This window comes from Cetorhinus maximus, chromosome 15 (assembly GCF_964194155.1).
Source record: "Cetorhinus maximus chromosome 15, sCetMax3.hap1.1, whole genome shotgun sequence".
NCBI lineage: Eukaryota > Metazoa > Chordata > Chondrichthyes > Lamniformes > Cetorhinidae > Cetorhinus > Cetorhinus maximus.
This window is the reverse complement of record NC_135893.1, coordinates 23,102,655-23,123,791: the sequence shown is the minus strand read 5'-3', so window position 1 is coordinate 23,123,791 and position 21,137 is coordinate 23,102,655. Positions and strand designations below refer to the sequence as shown.

At 47.8% G+C, this 21,137-nt stretch overlaps 1 protein-coding gene across 2 annotated transcripts in view; it reads right to left on the bottom strand.

Moving 5' to 3' along the window:
• fam131c (family with sequence similarity 131 member C) overlaps positions 1–6,766 on the bottom strand; it is a 48,905-nt gene extending 42,139 nt beyond the window's left edge. The window contains exon 1 of one of the 2 annotated variants that reach the window (XM_078558096.1): positions 6,459–6,766. In XM_078558096.1, the coding sequence (XP_078414222.1) occupies positions 6,459–6,477 (19 nt within the window). In that variant the 5' untranslated portion in view covers positions 6,478–6,766. Of the gene's footprint in view, positions 1–5,963; positions 6,082–6,458 lie in introns of those variants that run through there. The other variant, XM_078558097.1, reaches the window with a different exon arrangement.
• Between the last annotated feature and the right edge of the window lie 14,371 nt (positions 6,767–21,137).

The window sequence follows — 21,137 nt, the reverse complement described above, 5'->3', positions numbered from 1 at the left end:
AGTGTGTGGGCAAAGAGAGGTTAGCATGCTTGTGCTTTTTGTGTGCTAGTGTGCTTCTCACTTCCAGCCTACACTGCTGACTAGGGGCAATGCGCAAAGGAGACCCAAATGTGTAAGTCTCTCCCTGTCAGTGCTCAGCCTCTGCATCGGCAAGTCCTCAGCTGTGCTTCCTCGGGTTATCTGATGAGGAAAGGTTGGACAGGCTAGGCTTGTATCCGCTGGAGTTTAGAAGAGGAAGAGGTGACTTGATTGAGACATGTAAGATCCTGAGGGGACTTGACAGGGTGGATGCGGAGAGGATGCTTCCTCTTGTGGAAGAATCTAGAACTCGGGGTCACTGTTTAGGACAGAGATGAGGAAACTTATTTCTCTCAGTGGGTTGCGAGACTTCGGAGTTCTCTTCCTCAAAAGGAGGTTGAGACAGAGTTCTTGAATATCTTTAAGGCAGATAGACTCTTGATAAGCAATAATAATAAGTAAGGTTATCGGGGGTAGGCAGGAATATGAGGTTAAAATCATATCAGCCATGACCTTATTGAATGGCTGAGTGTCCTATTCCTGCTCCTAATTCGTATGTTCATATGACAAATGGAAACTGGGTCCCTCGAGGCCCCCGAGGCTTCGGAGGAACTCAGAGGAGGTTTGAGCCCCAGAGACATGCAGTGTGCAGGCCCACCTGCATGTGGACACACCCTGGCTCTCATGAACCAAACTCCCAGTTTGGGCAAATGGCTCCACTGCCTCATGAATACTTCGGGACAGTTGAAGGCAAAGGCTGTAATTCCCGATAGGAAATGTAGAGTGGAGTCCTGAAGTGGCACGATGCCTAACTCTGCCATCTTTCTGGCAACTCCTGCAACCAAGCCGGTGCCAAGCGTAGCGCTCTGCATTCCTTCTTTGGACTCGACCGAGGATATTGAGAGGGGCACCCTGGTGTTTGGGCAGCCCAGATCCTCCATAAAGCTTGTCCAGGCTCGCGCTGTGGAAAGGACACTCCAGTCCCACTGAACACAGGGTTGACAACAAGGTGCAACCCATCGCCTCACGAGATGGATGGCTGCCAGAGGCCATGTTGGTGGGTGACATTGTGCTGCCTGTGTGACATGGGCCGAAATTTTATGGCCCCCATTGGTGTTGGGTGTCATGGCGGGCAGGTGGAGGGGTGAGAAGGGGGACAAAATGGCGAGAAGGCCAAAGTCCGGTTTTACGCTGCTGTGAAACTAGTTTGCGATTGTCTGCTCCACCTGACAATGGGCTGCCTTTCATGCCGCCACACGTCAGGAACCTAATTTCATTACTTTAGCATCTCATTATAAGCCCTGCTTGCCGGAATCATCCCCCCCATGTCAAATTTACCCCCCATGTCAGCCTGGCTTCAGAACAACTTTACCTGTAAAAGGCATGCACCTGATGACCTGAACTTCGAGGGGAACTCGGAGGTGAGCGCACACAACCTTGCGCAGCGCTCACGAGGATTGCCCGTAGGACATCAAGGAAGAGGCGCCGCACATTCGGGGTGGGGGGAAGCACAGGTAAGTCGCTTTTCCCCGGCTGGCTTTCAGTGCGATGCCGGGGCAGGGGCTCCAGTGTGGGTCAGGCCAGGGGATCGGGGGTGGGGTGGCAAGACAGCACAGACTGAAGGAAGTACACAAGCACGTGCTGGGGTGAGGGAGGGTGAGGGAGGGTGGGGAGGGTGAGGGAAGTAGCCACGCACTTGGAAAAGTTTGTCAAAAGCGAGCATTCATCCACAGCTGAGTCCGTTCAGCAGCAGCTCCATTGACACGCTTGGAGTCAGGGCTCTGAAGCTTTCCTGCCCACTCAAGCAATGCAAAAGCACGGAAGTGCTACCAAATACTCCAGAATTCTTCACCCCAAAGGCGCAGACTGCAAATTAATGTGCGTTTTAGGGGGCTGCGGAACAATTGACCGACTAGGCAAGTTATACGATCCCCTTGCAAAAGGTGGTCACACTGATGGAGGCGCTCACAGGATGTTTTTTATAAAGTTTGGGCCATATCCCCCATGGTTCAAGCTAACAGCCACGCAGTGTGGGTTAGGAGAATGCCTGCGCCTGAGCTGGGAGCACAGCATCGGTCCAGTGGGCAAAGTTGCTGCCAGTCGGCCAAGTGCAGTGGGGCGGAGATGGGTGGGATTTCGGACAGCCAATGAGGACACTGGCCTTCCAAGTGGTGGCTAGCACTCCCCTGCATGCGTGAAGGGGCTTTCAGACTTAACCAAGAGATGTTCTTAGTACATCCACACAGGGACGTCCCTAGGAGGGTGCGGGGCCTGGGGAAAATCACACTGTATGGGCCCCCGTAACATTTTTATACAGGTTTCCTCTGAAGGCTGGGCCTCTCAGCGTGTGTGTGAAGAGAAGCACCAGCAGCATCCCACCTACTGGGCACTCGGTTACAAGGCCGTACTGCACTATTGACTGTGATAACTGTGCCGCAAGTAAAACTACACCTTACTTCCATGGCTGAGCATAATTGTTGGCTCTCCTTTTGTGATGGAGAAATCCATGATCTCTAAGGGATTCCATTAGAACATTTTTACTAACACACCCCACACCCTAACTGGAGAAAACTTTAAGACCAGAATTTTCCAGCCCCTCACACCGGCCGGATGTGAACGGAGATTTCAATGGCTCGCCGGGGTTGAGGGTGGGGGGGCGGGGGGAGTCTGCCGCAGGGGGAACTGGAAAATTCCAGCCTAAATGTCAGAGTGAGGACATTCACTGTGTTCAACTTTTTTTAAAAATTACAGACACGATACAATAAATAATTCGGCGTTTTTTAAAAATTACTTCCAATGAGGGGGATGTTGAAGGGGATGGCAATCACAAGGTCCTCAAAGGCGAGGACACCGGCAGTAAGGCCATTGCACAGATGGGGCAGGTGTGCTCAGGAGGCTCACACAGCCGTAAAGTTTGTGGAGGATGATGACGAGATGCAGCGAGGACAGTCCTGACATCCTCACCTTGCATCTGTGAACATTTGATTCCTGTGTGGCTGATGGCAGCGCACATACTCTCAGTGCTCAGGCTCATGTCATGGAGACGCAGCAGAGGCCCTAATAGTCACTAGATTGCAGGAGGATGATGACGAGATGCAGTGAGGACACTCCTGGATCTTCACATAGCCTCTGAGAATGTCTGACTCCTGTCTGCCGAGGGCAGCTCGCTTGCTCTCTGTGATCAGCGTCATATCATAGAGCTGCAGCCATGAAACTTTAAATGCACCTGATCCTTTGGCAGCCTTCAGCTCCTGAGCTCTTCAGGATCACAGATATTGAAGAGATGGGGGGCCAGCCCCACCTCTAAGGTGCTGAGAGCACACAGAGAGAATGACGGAACTCGGTGATGCCTGTCCATCACACTCTGGCAGCAATGACCAGCACCATCGAGGTGCAGACATCTCTGGCGTGTCCAGTGAGTGTGAAGCTGGACCATCACTTTGCTCTGAAGGTTAAAGACTGCACGGGGAAGAGGCCCTGGACTGAGACACCTGCCTTTATCTTGTGCAGGAACCAAGGTTTCACATCTGAGTGACAAGAACACTGCTTATCATAACAAGGAGCCATAGGCAGGGAGACATTGTTGAGAGTTTATTTACAATAATGAACATTATGTACAAGTGATTAACACCCGTGCCCAGGCTGTGCAACTACTTTTTCTTAATCTTCCTAACCCTGCCTCTACGTCTTGGTGCTCCCCTGACATCCACAGCGGAGGTGAAGACAGCCTGTTTACTGCTACGCCCTGAATGTGATGACCCTGGCAGGTACCCTCTGCAGGGCTGAGAACTGGAGGGCCCCAGCCTGCTTTCGGGGTCCTGCTTTGTGCCAGTGGCACCCTCCTCAACCTATGGAGCTGGAGCTGCGGGGGTCACAAGAAGAGGGAATTCAGGTTGGCCAGACACCCCTGGAGTCACCTGGGTGGATGGCCTCAGGGGTGCACCTGCTGATCCTCCTCCCTCTGGATGCCCCAAGGCCCCTGGCTGACTTCTTGAGGAGAAGGGGCAGCTGGAGTGAGATCAAGCTGCCCCGCACACTGTTGGAGGCCAACTATGGCATTAGCGATAGAGTTCAGCCCACAGAGTAGTCCCGGACCAATGCCCTGGACCAAGGTCTCCATGGTGGCCGTCATCCTACCAGTGTTGACTTTGGTGCGTTGGTATGCCGGCCCTATCACCTCTGACTGAAGGCTGACCGACTCCTCCATCATGCCTTACAATTTGAGGAGTGCAGCGGACATCCCTTCCTGATGTTCCTGAGCTTGCCTTTGCAGCTCCAGCAACTGTGACATGACCGAGTCCAGAGGCTCGTCATCTGACTCGGACTCAGCAAATCTCTGGCCTCTAGCAGTGCTCAGAGTGCCAGATACCTGGGAAGTCCCTGCCGCTGCCTGCTGTGGATCAGACTGTGCTATGTGCTCACCAGGTTGTGACCCCTGAGGCTACTCTAGAACTAGGTTCCACTGAGGAGTGAGTCTCTGCGCTGGTGGAAGGTGTGGGTGAGTAATGTGATGGATCTTCAATTAGGGTGTCATGAAATTCTTCTTCCGAGGTATCTTCGGGACTTGAGTCGAGGACCTGGCTTGTGGGCCCCCTCAGCTGCTCCCCAGATGTGCCTGCGAAAGCAAGGAGAGATAATTAGTGCATGGCAGGGGACTGCGGAACAGGGGGACTCACTCACAGTATGGTTGTCTGACAGATGTTACACTGCTGGATCCTCACCTGGCTGAGCACCACCAACCTCTCCATCAGCACAGGAACTGTCCAGATCGTTGCTGGCCAGCTGGATGACTCTATTTTCAAAGACTGTGAGCACCTTAATGTCAGGCATTCCTACACCAGTCTGCAACCTCTTCCTTTTGTTGTGTGCCAGCTTGTCCTGCATAAAGACAGGTGGAGAGAATGTAAACAGGATGCCTGCCAGGCCAGATGAGAAGGATGCCTGGCATGTGTGAGTGGTGAGTGGTGCCATGGATGGGTTGAAGACACGATCCACAGGGTAGATGGAGGTGTGTGTGAGAGAGTGAATGGTGATGTCCCTTGAACTGGCAGCAAGTGAGATCCCTGTGGATGTGTGATGGGTTCGTGAGTGTATGAGTTGAGTGAAGAGAGGGGTGACTTACTCTGACAGAACGGAGATCATTCATTTTCTTTCGGCACTGGGTGATTGTGCTCTTTTCCAGGGCATTGGCACTGTCCACCGCTGCCACCATGCTGGATTGGTGACCTTGCTTGCTGGCTTTTGTGCAGTGCAGGGGTGGACAACTTCATGACGGGCCTCCTTTGCATCTAATAGGCGACCAAGGGAGGCGTTGTTAAATTTGGGGGCAGCATGCTTCCTCCCTTTGGCAGCCATGACTTTGCAGCAGCTTCCAATCCCTTAGAGAGAGCCAGCCCTGTGCGGGGGCACCCTTTAAATATGCCACCCGGATTACTGAAGGCCTGAGGTGACTGCAGGGCGGGCGAATCAGAGGTCATCCTGCCAGCGATCCGGCGTGTTTCCCAGGAATGCATTATTAATGAGGTGGGACACGCCGAGAATGGTACGATATGGTGCGAAAACCTGCCATTGCGGCTAGCGGGTTAAACGTCCTTTTTCTTGCCCGCTACCACACATTGTGCAAAGCGGGGACGATTCCGCCCACTGTGTTATCTCATGCTACATTGGTGTGCGGCATGTGCTGTTTCAACAGTACACAAACATAAGTATTTTTAGGAACAGGCAAAGGCCATTGGGCCTAACAAGCCTGTCCATTTGTCAATGGTTATCCCCCCCACCCCCCTATAGTTATATTCCCCAATTCCTTCTCCCTCCAGAAACACATTGAAATTAGTCCATTTACACTGCCTGTATCAAAGGCTTTCCCTGACACACTTGCCTGATGTGCAACAATTCCCACACATGCTACAAATAGACAGGATTACAGAAAATGTTTTTTAAAAAACCTTCATTGGTCATAGCAACTCCGATCAGACAAGCTGCGGCAGAATGAGATGAGATCAGCTTCTGGCAAAGACCTTCATCCCATCAGCTTTGGAAGAAGAAAGATGTCAGTAAAGCGAGCCTGGCATAATGAACTGTGAGTTTAACTGTCCGTGTGCCACAGGAGCTTTAGGCTGCCAGTGAAATGGGAATATCTGAGTCACTCAGGAGTTAACCAGGCTGCTTATTATTGTGGCTCTGCTAGTGTGATTCATGACATTAAAAGATCCATTGTAACATTCCAACCCTCATAGATAAGTGAACCAAATTGATTTACATACTCTTCGTCAAAGCACATACACATTCAGTGAATATTTCTGTCAAGCAAATAACAAGGGGGATCTCCAAACCATCATTTATTTTTATACCCGTTCTATTTCCTCCCTCGACTCCTCAGGATTATGGACTCTGAGTTGAGGTTCAGTTCCAACAGTGCCATCAGCCCTCAGGTACCTCACCGGAGTGGCAATTCTTCATTTTGTCAGCCAGGATGGGGACTGTCAGCACGGCATTCGATTATTGAGGCCCATCCTGTCCGTATTTAACATCCACATCCATCTTGCAGCTCCAAGGGTAATCAGGAGCCCTGCCTGATTTCCTTCCGCCTTAGGCCTGGGGCATTGAAACCAACTGCATTGCTCCTGCTACTGATCCAGATCAGCTAATTCTGTACAAAGCAGGGATGTGCAACTCACTCACCATAGCTGGCAGAGCTAGAATAACAACATCAACCATAGCAGCTTTTATTTAAATAGTGCTTCACAGGAGCATTATAAAACAAAGTACGTCACCAAGCCATATAAGGAGATATTAGATCAGATGACCAAAATCTTCGTCAAAGAGGCAGATTTTAAATAAAGTCTTAAAGGAGGAGAGAGAGAGGTAGAGAGGAGGAGAGGTGTGGGGAGAGAATTCCAGAGCTTGGGGCCTAGGTAACTGAAGGTATGACCATCAATTGTGAAGCAATTATAATTGAGGATACACCAGGGGCCAGAATTAGAGGGGCGCAGATATCGTTGGGGATGGGGTGGGGCGGGGGACGGTGTGGTTGTTGTGGGGCTGGAGAAGATTTCAGAGATAGGGAGTGTTGTGTTGTTACACTGATATTAAGGCACCAATCACTCATAAGGGATTGGGTAAACACCTGCGGGTTCATTTATTAAGGCTAGGCACATATGAACATTTATACTTAAAGCAAAAGTGAAACTAAGATGGGATCACATGACAACTTCCTTGCTGGTTATGTCATGCTGCTATCCCTTAAAGACATATTACAACATCCCCCTTTCATTTTAAAGATACTTCTCCCCTTCCAAAGAAGTATAAATATTTGCAATACATGTTCATGTTTACATGTGTATAGGACTGGTGAATCTATGGGTCTCTGAAACATAGAGGTAATCTGCTGGTATCCCCAGATCTTGTAATGGTAACCTCGCTGGATCTGTCTTTAATTGCTCACAGTGATCTGTGGGGTTGTCATTCTTGGATGTTGTTCCTGGTTCCATTTGGGATCTTGTCCTAGATGTAATAGGACTGCACAGTTGTTGAGGAGGTGGAATGGAACTGATTTGTCCTTGGTTACACCTCACCATTGCGCCTTTGTGTGTAATGACTTCATAGGACCTTGGTTCTGAACAAATCCTTGTCACTTCTGCTTGACATGTTGTGCAATTGTTGAATAATGGGGTATTGCTGATAAAAGACATTTTTTTGAAGTTTTTCGTCTTACACTCATCAGGACAATCGCAAGAATACCAATGTCAGGGGAAGCAACACCTTTATACTGTATGAGAAGAGAATGCTGATTGGTTAGCAAGTGGACACTGATTGGTAGATGAGTTGCCATTGAGAATGCACCAGTTAATGGTGAGTGACAGTTAACTGCCAAGCATTGTTTGAAATCTAAACCAGGTAGCTTGACTCTGATTTGTCAAGACATTGCCCTGAGGAATTAACCAGCAAATGGCTATCACATTTTGTTTAGCTGGAACAGGTGCAATGCGTGTTCATGTTCTTTCTGTCTGCAAAAACAGGCCCCTGTGTATTAATATATGTAGCTTCCAGTACACGCAAATGCACCATTCTGCAAGACCGACTGACAATCTTAAATTGGTTGTCAGCATTATTTTTAGCACAATGAGGATTATTTAGCAAATGTTGTCCAATCACAGAACATTATCAAAACGTTTGGAATTGAAAACTGGCACAACTTTGGTTTAAACCCAATTGCTAGGTTAATTTTTATGGCTTGCTTGTCTGGTTAAGACGCACCTGAATCAAGGAACCTTAGCTCTGTATGCTGTTTAAACATTTTGAACTCTGACTGTAGGTCAGCTGCATCCCAATTCAAAGTGGGGAATTATGTGGACATTCTGACAGTATCTTTTTGATTCTCACTATTGATCTGGCCCAAACCCTGGTCACTTACCTGTCCTGAGCTAATCTGGTGCTGGTCCTCTCAATGCACTGTCCTACTGACAGGCTATACACTGCAATCTCACCTCAAGGGATCTATCTATTTACCAGCCCTTTATTTTATCTCTGAACTGCGTCTTCAGAGCTTTCCTGTGCAGTCACCACACTGTGATTTCAACACTCTCCGATGCTGCGACTCTGTGGGGTATGACCAGAATGTCAAGGGTCATCTCATGCCATGTAGCATGATTTAAGGCTGTTCACCATGCTGTACCTGTATTTAATCTTGCTGCCATGCTGTTTGACCACCACTGAACCACTATGTTGTGTTGTTATACTGATAGAAAGGCACCAATCACTCATAAGGTTGTGGGTTAACATTGTGGTTTCATTTATTTAGACTAGGCACATAAGAACAGCTATACATGGATACAAATCTTGAAGACATCAGCAGCAGAGCTGTGCCCCTATGCTCTGCTCAATAGCAAAAGTGAAACTAAGACTGGGTCACATGACACACTTCCCTCCTAGTGATGTCATGATGCTATCCTTTAAAGGCATATTACAACAAGGAGGGACAAGGCAACGGTGGGATTTGAAAACAAGGATGAGAAATTAAAGTATAGACATTGCTTGACCAAGAGCCAATGAAGGCCAGTGAGCACAGGGGTGATAAGGGAACAGGACTTTCTGTGAGTTAAGGCCTGAGCAGCAGAGGTTTGGAATGTGGGACACCAGCCAGGAGTAAGTTAGGTGCCAGGTGCACACACCCACCTTCTATTTCAAATAAGAGGGTTCAATATGATGTGTAGAAGTAAATTTTAATTAATTAATTTTAAAGAGCCTTTCTTCTCTCTGAGGTTTTTTTGTATATTCCATGTCAAAGTAGCAATCTGCTGAAGGCAAATGTAACAAAGGCATCAAACAGATTGGATTCTGTTACAGTTGATATCAACGGATGAACACCAAACATATTTACATTAAGTTAGAGCATAAGAACATAAGAAATGGGAGCAGGATGGGCCATTCATCCCCTCGAGCCTGCTTTGCCATTCAATAAGACCATGGCTGATCTTATGCCTCAGCTACATCTTCCCACACGATCTCCATATCCCTTGGTTTACTTTAGTAGCCAAAAATCTATCAATCTCTGACTTGAATATACTCAATGACGAAGCATCCATAACTCTCTAGCGTAGAGAATTCCAAATATCCAAATTCTCTTCATCTCAGTTCTAAATGTCCGACCACTTAGCCCAAGACTGTGACCCCTAGTTCTAGACTTCCCAGCTAGAGGAAACAGCCTTGCAGCATCTACCCTGACAAGTCCCTTAAAATTTTTATATGTTTCAATGAGATCACCTCTCACTCTTCTAACCTTGAGGGAATATATGTCCAGTCTACTCAATCTCTCCCTATACAATAATCCCCTCATCGCAGGAATCTGTCTAATGCACTCCTCAAGGAAAGTTCTTTTGTCTATGGTTTTAATGCAAGCATTAACCCAGTTCAAATGAGTTAAGGTTCCTGAATTCCCTCGGACCTTCTGCTGCACTGGAGGTGCGGCGTATGTTGTAATGTGCCTTTAAGGGATAGCAGCATGACATGACTAGAAGGGAAGGGTGTCATGTGATCCAATCTTCATTTCACTTTTGCCTTTGAGCACAGCACACACACACACACACATACACAGCTCTGCTGCTAGTGTCTTCAAGCTTCTTACCTATGTATAAATGTTCTCATGTGCCTAGTCTAAATAGATGAACCCGCAATGTGTTTACCCAATTCCTTACGAGTGATTGGTGCCTTTATATCATTATATCAACACGACATGGTGCTCAGTGGTGGCCAAACAGCCTGATTAAGTACAGGTACAGCCTTAGATCGTGCTACAACCCTCAAAGTTCTGGTCAGACAGAAATGGAGTCACAGCGTCGGAGAGTGTTGAAATCACAGCATAGTGACTGCACAGAAAAGAAGACACAATGCCAAGCTGGTGCTCAAATAAAGAGCTGGTAAGCAGATTGTTATGACCGGGTGCGGAGGAGAGACCTGGCTGCCCTTTATTCAGCCCCCTTGGTTGGCCACAGTAAAGGATTTTTCAAATTTCTTTTCCCCGTAATTGCCTTTTCCAAACCAAATATATTTACTTTTTAATAAACAGCCAACCAAACCATGTTTTCTCCAGTCAAAGAAAGAGTATGTTTATTAGTTACTAAACCTGAGAAAAATAATAAAAAACACAAACACACACACACACACACGCACACAGTTCTCAGAAGTAAGAAAAATTAGAGTCCAAATGAAAGTTAAAAGAATATATGATTAAGTCTTTTGCTTGGCTTTGAGGTGTAGATCATTCAATATTGCACCCGTTTGAAGTTAGTTGGCTTCCTTTAAAATCCTGGAATTGAACTGAAGTTCAATTCCACTTTGCTGAAGACAGCCTTAGCTTCAGAAAGAGAGAGAGAGGAAGAGATTTCTTAATGCCTCCTTCAGCAGTGTTTCCGGATGACTTTGATTTCTCTCTCTCTCTGTTTTTAGCCTGGTAAAATCAATTATTAAACCTCCTGTCTGTATATCCCAAGAAGGAATTTGATTAACATGTCTTGCTGTCATTGTTGCAGAACAAGTAATCACATTTTTGATTTTTTATCTCAGAAACTTTTGACACATTTCATGATGTTTGAAACTAACATGAGATGGGTTATTTTGTCCTCCATGGGGGGTATGAACGTCTGTTGGTTATCTGGCTGATTAGCAGTTCTCATTGTCTTGACAGAATTACAGCTGGTTAAAGTCCAGCACTTTGTATTTTTAAAGCTTTCCATTCAATAGTCCCTTCTTGAAACGGACCTTGACACCCCCAGGTGTGGAATTCCATGAGCAACAGGTCAGCAGTGCAATCCAAATAGTAACTTTCCAGAAAAGGTCAACTTACAATCCCAAGCTTCAGGTGACTCATGGCAGCCTTTTAGGTCAATGTCTTTTCTTGCATTTTTTTAAAAGCAGATCCTCTTTAAACAGTTCAGTATGTTTTTGGTTAGCTGGCGAAGTAATAGGTAGATCCCCATCAGTCACAATTTCCCATCATCGTGACAAGATAGTTCCCTCATGGTGTGGTTGCAGTGCGTACCCTGTCAGTTCACTGAGTAGGACAGCACACTGAGAGGACCAGCATTGGGTTAGCATGTGACCAGGGTGTGGGCTGGATCAAAAGTGAGTGAGGGAGAGTCAAACAAAAGAAAACAAACAAAACCATCATGAAAATCAAGCCAGAGAAGTCTGTCATTATAGTGGGCAGAGCTTCAGAGAAGTGTATGAAAGTGGCTACAGCAACCCACGTCCCAGGAACAATAGGAGAAGGAGGTCAAAGGCATGTTCTCAAAATGTCCACAAAATCCCAGTTTAACTTGGGATGTAGCTGACCTACTATCCAAATTCACAAGCGTTTAAACGGCGAGCAGAGCTATGGTTTCTTGTTTCAGATATATCTGAACCAGACAAGCAAGCTATAAAAATTCATCTAGCAATTGGGAATGAAGGTCTACACAAGCTGAACATGTCAGGATTAACATAAGAATCGTTGAAAAAACCCCAAAAGCTATGGACTACATTGGAGGACCAGTTCAGAATCAAGTTAAACTTCTGTATTTATCAGTCAGAGTTGATGTCATCTCAACAACAGCCTACAAAATCCATAGACCACTTTGTCAGCAGATGAAGAGGAAAAGGTATGTGCTGTGATCTTTCAGTTTCAGAGCTAGCAGACAGAATTGTTGCGTTGGTGATCACATCCACTGTCATGGAAGCATTCCAGAAAGATCTGCTAGACAAGCCCAAAACATATAGCATCGAAGAGCTGCTCAAGGATGGAAGTAAGTACAAAGTAATCCTTGCAGGTCGACGAAACTTAAGTACAACCCCAATTGTTGGTGCACTCACTAGAACACCAAACCTAGCAAGACATGCAGAAGGTGTGGCCTTCTATATGCACTAAGGAAATGCCCAGCTTATCACCAATTCTGTAAAGCATGTGGCGGAAATGGCCATTGGCAGCAGCAGTGCACTAGAGCAAAGGCTCATACAGCTACAAAAAGCCATGGACTGATCCAAACAAACCACGCACAACCCCTTCAAGCAATAGGAATGACGACCTGGTATCCCGTCAGAAATATATACGTGAGGTGATTGACAAGCCACAAAGTGACAATACAAGCAAAGTACTGTGGATGCTGGAAATCTGAAATACAAACAAAAAGTGCTGGAAAAACTCAGCAGGTCTGGCCTCACCTGTGGAGAGAGAAACAGTGTTAACATTTCAAGTCAGTCAGAACTCTGAAGAAGAGTCATACGGACTCGAAACGTTAACTCTGTTTCTCTCTCCACAGATGTTGATAGACCTACTGAGCTCTTCTAGCACTTTTTGTTGTTATTTCAGAAAATGACGATGTTGTGTATGATGAGACAGAGCAGTGAGCACATGCTTCATGCCGTCAATCTCATAGGAAACATAGATGCTGTCACAGTGTCCAAAGTGTTTGCCAAGATTAAAATTATCTGCCCTAAGAAAGTTGGCAACTATTCATTATTGGCTAAGATTGACACAGGGGCAAGTGCCAACATACTACCTCTGTGAATTCTAAAAAACATGTATCCATAGACATGGAAGGCTATTGTGAAACCTACTACTGCACAACCTTTGGCGTACAGCATGCAGGATCCATAGACATGGAGTGCAAATATAATCAGTCCTCCTGGGTGTCACAGATGTTTCACATCGTGGAAACTAAAGACCTAGCAATTATAGGTCTACCAGCATGCCCTGACCTCACACTAGTAACAATCCATGGAATCAGTGAGTGAGACATCACGTGGCTGACCAAACTCAGAATTTATTCCTATCGCCTCAGTTCACGACCTAACATCAAAATATCCAGAATGTTTCAACAAAATTGGCTGTTGATAGGGAGCTGCAACATTACGCTTGCAAGAGAATGCAAATCCGTCAACTGGTCCAGTACATTTTGCACAAAACAAATGCCAGCAGCTACAAGAAGAAGCGGTGAAAGATTCTACATTACAGAAACTGTGGAAAACCATCATTGAAGGGTGGCCTGATTCAATTCAGCATGCCCACGAACACATGCGAGCATCTTGGCCTCATTAGGATGAGGTAGGCATCTTCCGGGGAGTCATTTTTAAAGACAGGCAGGTCATCGTACTGGAATCTTTGAGACCTGATATTCTTCAACAACTTCATCACTCACACATAGGCATAGATGGGATGAGAGACTCACAAGAGAGACAGTCTATTGACTGAATATGAACAGTGACATTGAAGTTGTCGTCAAGAAGTGTGAGGCATGTCAAGATCACATGCCAAGTCAGCACAAAGAACCATTGATACCACATGAAGTTCCAAAATCACAACTGACCTCATTCATGTCCACAGCACTGACTTCATCATCAACTACCTTACCAAGTACCCCATTATTCGACAATTGCACAATACATCAAGCACAACTGTGGCGCATACTCTAAGTGCTATTTGCAGTTTATTTGGTGTGCCTAGAGATATCATTACAGACAACAGTCTGAAATTTATTTGTAAGGGGTTTCAGGATATGTGTGAGAAGTGGAATATCGATCACACTACTTCTTCTCCTCATTACCCCAAATCTAACAGCCTATTAGAACCAATGAAATTCCTAATTCCCAAATGTAGACAGACCAAGCAAGATCTATACATTGCAATGTTACACCTGAGAGCAACATTTTTAAGTGCAACTATTCCAACACCAGCAGATCTCATGTTTGGCAGACCAGTGCATACCAATTTACCTACTCTTACCCACTGTACTCTCTCAGAAATTAGACAGCAACTTTTAAAACTGCAAGAGAAGATGACCAACTTGTGTGATAAAAATGAAGGTACAGAATTGCCAAGTTTAGAGTTGGGACAACCAGTTTGCATCCAGGATCCCACAGGAGGTATGTGGAAACCAATTGAAGTGGCAAGGGTTTGTTCAGAACCATGGTCCTATGAAGTCATTACACACAAAGGCACAATGGTGAGGTGTAAACAAGGGCAAATCTGATCCATTCCTGCTCCTCAACCACCATGCAGTCCTATTGCATCGATGATTAGATCCCAAATTCAATCAAGAACAATATCTGAGAACGACAATCCCACAGATCACTGTGAGCAATTAAAGAAATCTCCAAGCAAGGCTACCATTACAAGATCTAGGCACACCAGTAGATTACCTCTACACTTTAGAGGCTCATAGATGTATCAGTTCTATACACTTATGTAATGATAACTACACATGTACATGTATTGTAAATAGTTATACTTCTTTGGAAGGGGGGAAGCACCTTTAAAAAGAAAGGGATGCTGTAATATGTCTTTAAGGGATAGCAGCATGCCATCACTAGAAGGGAAGTGTGTCATGCGATCCAGTCTTAGTTTCACTTTTGCCTTTGAGCAGAGCACAGGCACACAACTCTGCTGCTGATTTCTTTAAGCTTTCTATCTATTCTCACATGCCTAGTCTAAATAAATGAACCCACAATGTGTTTATCCAATTCCTTATGAGTGATGGGTGCTTTTATATCAGTATAACAACGCAACAGTGTACATTGTTTATGTATGGAGATGGAGCTTTCACTGTAATCCCGATGGATTTTTCACTGCAATTCCAATGGATTTCCATCATCAGAAAAAGTCTGGAGAAAATTCAATGCCAGTTGTCTCCGATAAATAACAGCAGTGCATGCTCATCCACAAGTATCAGCAATGAGGGTTTCTGCAGTGAAAATCCTCACTGCCTTCCTCCTAATATCATAAAATCCGGTTATTCCATGTGTTAAAGGCCTCGCTTTGTGATCATTCGATGTAACCAAGATGTTTAAGGGATGACCTGATGAAGGTTTTAATAGTTTGAGATAAGGCAAATCGTGATGGATTGTTCCCATGGCTCAGGGAGACAGCGTCAAGAGACACAAATTTAAGTCAACCGCAAAGTAAATTGAAGGGGGGGTTGTAAAAATATCTTTACACAGGGAATGGTTGGAATGTGGAATTCTCCAAAAACTCCTGTTGAAACACAGTCCATAAATTCCTTTAAAAGAGAATGAGATGGCTGCTTAAAGAATTTGGGAGACAAGTAGGACATTGAGAGGGAATTATATGACTCATGTGGAGAAAAACACAGGCAGAGATTTGTTGGATTGAATGGCCTGTTTCTGTGCTCTAACATTTAACCCATGGCAGGCCGGACTTTGTCGTTGTTCCCTCCATGACTGGCAAGGCTGTAGTAATCAGATTTCAGTATAAAACATGTAACATCCCAGTGGTTTTTCAGATACCCAATGTGGGTGAAACTGGTGTTCATCAGTGGCATAAAATGGGTGAGAATGATTGGCTGTCCGATTTACAACCCACCAGATTTACATCTCAATTGGCCATAGTGTAGCAAAACAGGCCATTGGCCTGAAACTTTTAACGCGGTTTCTCTACAAATGCTGCCTCACCTGAGCATTTTAATTACCTATTCCCTATTACCACCCCAAGGCCCCTGGGCGGAACTTTCTGAGCCCGCTGGCAGCGGGCGTGATAGGTGGCGCGAGCGGAAAATATTCCGGGACCCGCTTCACGACGGCGTGAAGGCAGGTCATGACCTTCTGCTCAGCCCTCCAACGGCAGACTACATTTCCCGCCATCGGTATTCGGGGAGCTAATTGTAATACATTAGCATTCAGTTGAAAGGCCATCCCGCCAGGCTCTTGGAACCCCGCCGTACCATCCATCCACGTCAGTGGGAACGCACGCCAACGTGTTTCACAACAGCACGCATGCGACATGCACTTGGGGGCCTTCACTTTGGGGGAACTGAGGTGAGTAAGCAGCGGCGTTCTCCACAGCTCACCCATTGTTTACAGGCCTCAGGGACACTGAGTGTGGGGGGAGGGGGGTGGAAACTGATGCCTGGGCCCACAGGCGACTGCTGAGGAGGGGGATGGTGTCCAGAGGCAAGTGCTGGCCAGCCTTGGAAGCGACTGCTGAGGGGAGGTGGGGGGGATCAAGTGCTGCCCTGGTGCTGCATCCCAAGTGCAGGTGGGAGGCAGGATAAGTGAGGGAAGTGGCCACGCATTAGAGGCACCTGTATAAACTGACCAGGCCTCTGCGAATAAGACAGATCATGCGCAGTGATATGATCGGGGTCAGGCTCCTAGCCTGCCCACCCATGCAAGGCCAACCAAGCGCTCTATATCTTACCCCCCCACCCAGCCCCACTCCACCCCGCCACTCCACCCCCCCCACCCCCCCCTCCACCATCTGGCACAGACTTCAAGTCCGCCACCCCCCTTTATTGGACCGCAGAGCAGTTGGACTGCGCACGTTGTACAATCCCCTCGCCAATGCTGCCATGTAGCAGTCACTGCTGGAGGTGCTCACAGCCCCTTGCAATCTCAACATCCTGGTTTGGACCGGTGTCCCCCATGTCGCAGGTTAACAGGGCAACCATGCAGAGCACTCATCTCTGCCCATCCGAAGGGTGACCAACAGTCTCCAGGAAGTATTAAGGGGCAGTCACACAGGGCCAGGAAAGGTGCTAAGTACAGCCATGATAACCACGTCTCTCTCACTCTTTCATGCTGCAGGAGGACCACATCAGGATCATGGATCCTGGTGACCTAGCTGTGTGCCTAATGGCCTACAGAGACCGTAGAAGACAGAGGAGAGAGCGACTGAGGCTCCTGGCCGCACAAAGGCAGGAGCAGCAACCTCATGAAGAAGGGGCAGCAGGAGCTCCTGCACACACTGCCCAGGAGCGACAGTGAGCCATGGCTGGTTGGTGCATTTCACCCAGGACCGGGACAGCCAGGATGCAAGGGGCATTGGATTCGCCCTGATCTTGGGATTCCCACAGGTGCAGGGTGTGATTGACTGCACCCATGTGGCGCTCAGGCCTCCATCGCTATATTCGGTGGACTTCATCAACCGCAAGGGCTTCCACTCACTGAACATGCAGCTGGTATGCGACCACCAGAAACGCATCCTGCAGGTCTGCTCACGGTTTCCAGGGAGTGTGCACAACGCCTACATCCTGAGTTGATTGCAGATCCCTGGAGTCTTCCAGGGTCCATGGAGGATGCAGGTTTGGCTCCTCGGGGACAAGGGCTACCCGCAGAAGACGTGGCTGATGACACCCGTGCGGCAGCCTCAGACTGCAGCAGAGCGACGCTATAATGAGGCTTATGCAGCAGCTCACAACTTGGTGGAGCAGACCATCGGGATGCTGAAGATGCGGTTCCGGCGCCTGGACCAGTCTGGTGGAGCCTGCAATACAGTCCACAGAGGGTCACGCATCATCGTCGTCGTGGTGTGCTGTGCCCTTTACAACCTGGCGCTGCAACGGGATGAGGGGCTAGCTGAGGAGGGGATGGAGGAGCTGCATGTCTCCTCCGATGAGGAGGACGCTGACGGGGATGAGGGTGAGGAGGTCTTCGGTGATGACAACGACAGGGATGAGGCTCTCGCACTGGCTAGATGAGGCAGGTGCACTTGGGAGGCCCTCATAGCTGCCAGATTTGTGGAGGGTTGTGATGACACGCAGTGAGCTGTCCCCATAGATCCTCACATCGCAGTTGTGAACGTTTGACTCCAATCTGGCTTATTGCAGCACCAAAACCCTCTGTGAGAATGCTTCTGTCATGGAGACGCAGTGGAGGCCCTAATAGTTGCTTGATTGCAGGAGAATGATGATGACATGCAGTGAGGACACTCCATAGATCTTCACATGGCCTCTGAGAATGTCTGACTCCTGTCTGGCCGAGGGCAGCTCACTTGTGCCCTGTGATCAGGGTCATATCATAGAGATGCAGCCATGAAACTTTAGACGCATCTGATGCTGTGTCCGCCTTCAGCACCTCAGCCCTTCAGGAGCTGGTGCACAGCATCACTGGCTGCAGTTGCTGGTGTGATGGGGGTCAGCCCCACCTTAAAGGTGTTGAGAGCACTCAGAGAATGACAGAACTTTGTGGCGCCTGCCCACTGCATTCTGGCAGCAAAGACCAACCGAGGTGCAGACATCAGTAATGTGAGGCTGGACCATCACTTTGGTCTGAAGGCCATGCAGAGCACAGGGAAGAGGCCCTGGACTGAAACACTTGCCTTTATCTTGGGCAGAAAGGTTTCACATCTGATGACACGAACACTGCTCATCAGAACAAGGAGCCATAGGCAGGGAGACATTCTTGGGAGTTTATTGACAATAGTGAACATTATGTACAAGTGATTAACACCCGTGCCCAGGCTGTGCAACTAATTCTCCTTAACTTTCCTAATCCTGCCGCTGTGTCTTGGTGCTCCCCAGACATCCACAGTGGATGTGAAGGCAGCCTGCTGACTGTGACGTCCTGTCTGTGATTACTTTGGTGGGAGCCCTCTGGAGGGCCGGGACTTGGAGGGCCCCGGCCTGCTTTCGGAGTCTTGTTTTTTGACAGTGGCACCCTCCTCAGCCTGTGAAGCTGGATCTTTGGAGGTCACAGGAAGAGGGGAGTCAGATGGGCCGGTCCAAGTGCTGGGGACCTGGGAAGTCTCTGCCTCCGTCTGCTGTGGATCCAAAATTGCAATGTGCTCATCGGGTTATGATCCCGAGGCCACTCTAAAGCTAGCACACACCCACCGAGATGTGAGTCTCTGCGCTGGTAGAGGGTGTGGGTGAGCGCTGTGACGGGACTTCAGGAAGGATGCCATCAGATTCCTCTTCAGAGGTTCCTTCGGAGCTTGCTTGGAGGCTCTGGGTCATGGACTCTGTTGGTTGCTTCCCAGATGTGCCTGCAAAAGCAAGGAGAGATAATTAGTGCATGGCGGTGGCCTGTGAAAGAGGACCCATCACTCACAGCATGGTTTTCTGATGGATGTTGCAATGCTGGACCCTCATTTGGTAGAGCAGCACTGACCTTACCATCAGCACAGGACCGGTCCCGGTCATTGCCGGTCAGCTGGATGGCTCTGTTTTCAAACTCTGTCAGAGCTTTGAATTCCGGCATCCCTCCACCTGTCTGCGACCTTTCCCTCCTTTTGTGAGCCAGTTTGTCCTGCATGGATAGCGATGGGGAGAGTGTATCAAGACGCCTGCCAGGCCAGATGATAAGTATGCCTGGCCTGAGTGGGCGGTGAGTGGTCCCATGGACAGGATGAGGACAATGACGGTGTGTGTGAGAGAGTGAATGGTGATGTCCCTTGCACTGGCAGTGAGTGAGGGCCCTGTGGGCGTGTGATGGGTTTGTGAGTTGGGAGTGATAAAAAGAGTGACTTACCCTGGTGGAAAGGAGGAGATCATTCATCCTTTTGTGGCACTGAATGGCTGTTCTCCTCTGCAGGGTGTTCATGCTGACCACCGCTGCCACTGCCTTCCATGCTGGGTTGGTGACATTGCTACCCATCCTGTGGCCAGAGCACATCCTGGAGTCACATGTGAGAACAGCAGATTTCCTTCCCTAAAGGGCATTAGTGAACCAGATGGGTTCTTATAACAAGCAGCAATTGTTTCATGATTATAATCAGACTTTTAATTCCAGATTTCTATTGAATTCAAATTTCACTATCTGCCATGGTGGTATTTGAACCCTGGTCCTCAAAATTACCCTGGATCTCTAGGATACTAGCCAGTGACAATATCACTATGCTACCACCCTCCCCTTTACCTAGTGACTCAAGGCCCCAGGGTTAATCCACATCAGGTTAGTGGATCTCAGCTGGGAGTTGGCAGCATAGAATGAACTAGGATTTATGTGGCACCTTATCACATTTCAAAGCGCTTCACAGCCCAGAAACTTTTATTGATGTGCAATCGCTGTTATGCAGACAGAACTATGACTGGTTGCCAAAATAAAAAGCATAGAGCTTGAATCTGGTTTTGGTGGTGTTCGTTGAGGGAGGAATTGTGGCCAGACACAGGGAGAAACTCCCCTGTGCGGATATCAGGTTCAGACACAAGATCAGACCCAGCTGTGGTGCCCCCCGTGGTTGAATATAGGCAGCTGACACACAAGCTCCCCGTTCAGCGGTGTAGGCGTGAGGAGCAGTTAAAATGGCGCAGCACATCTGCGATTTAAGCACTGCTTGCTTTGGCAGTGGATGACATTCCTGCTCTATCATTAATAAATCTAAATTACGTACATGTGACCCCGATGGGATCATAACCAGCATTCGAGGAATGCCCCACTGTGAGGCTGGCTACATTTGGTTAAAATAACTTGGGGCCTGGGGCAGCAGGACCCCATGGAGCACCCTGGCCCTCAGGGATGCACCTTGCTGCCAGTGGCCTTCTTCTGATGTCTCTGAAAGGTCTCTGGGCCACCCGGTTTTTGTCCCTCTCCGCTGCAGCTGCTGCTAGCTGCTGGGAAAGCCTGGCCAGCTGAACGGCAGAATTCAAATGAGGCCAGAGGGTTAAAATCATTCAGGCCTGAGACTTGCACAACAGAGTAGAGTTGCCATCCACTCCCTTTGGCTTCCGATGAGGAATTAAAACTGGTTTTCTGCTGGCTGTGTACAGAAGAGCCACTTAGGCTTCATATTGGAGGATTGGTATGTATGTGGATACTGGAGCACTGCTATGTGTGTGTATTAGTGTTCCCAATTGTGAGTAAATGTAATCCTGGAGATTTCATCACATGACTTGCCCCCAACGCTCCAGCTGTTA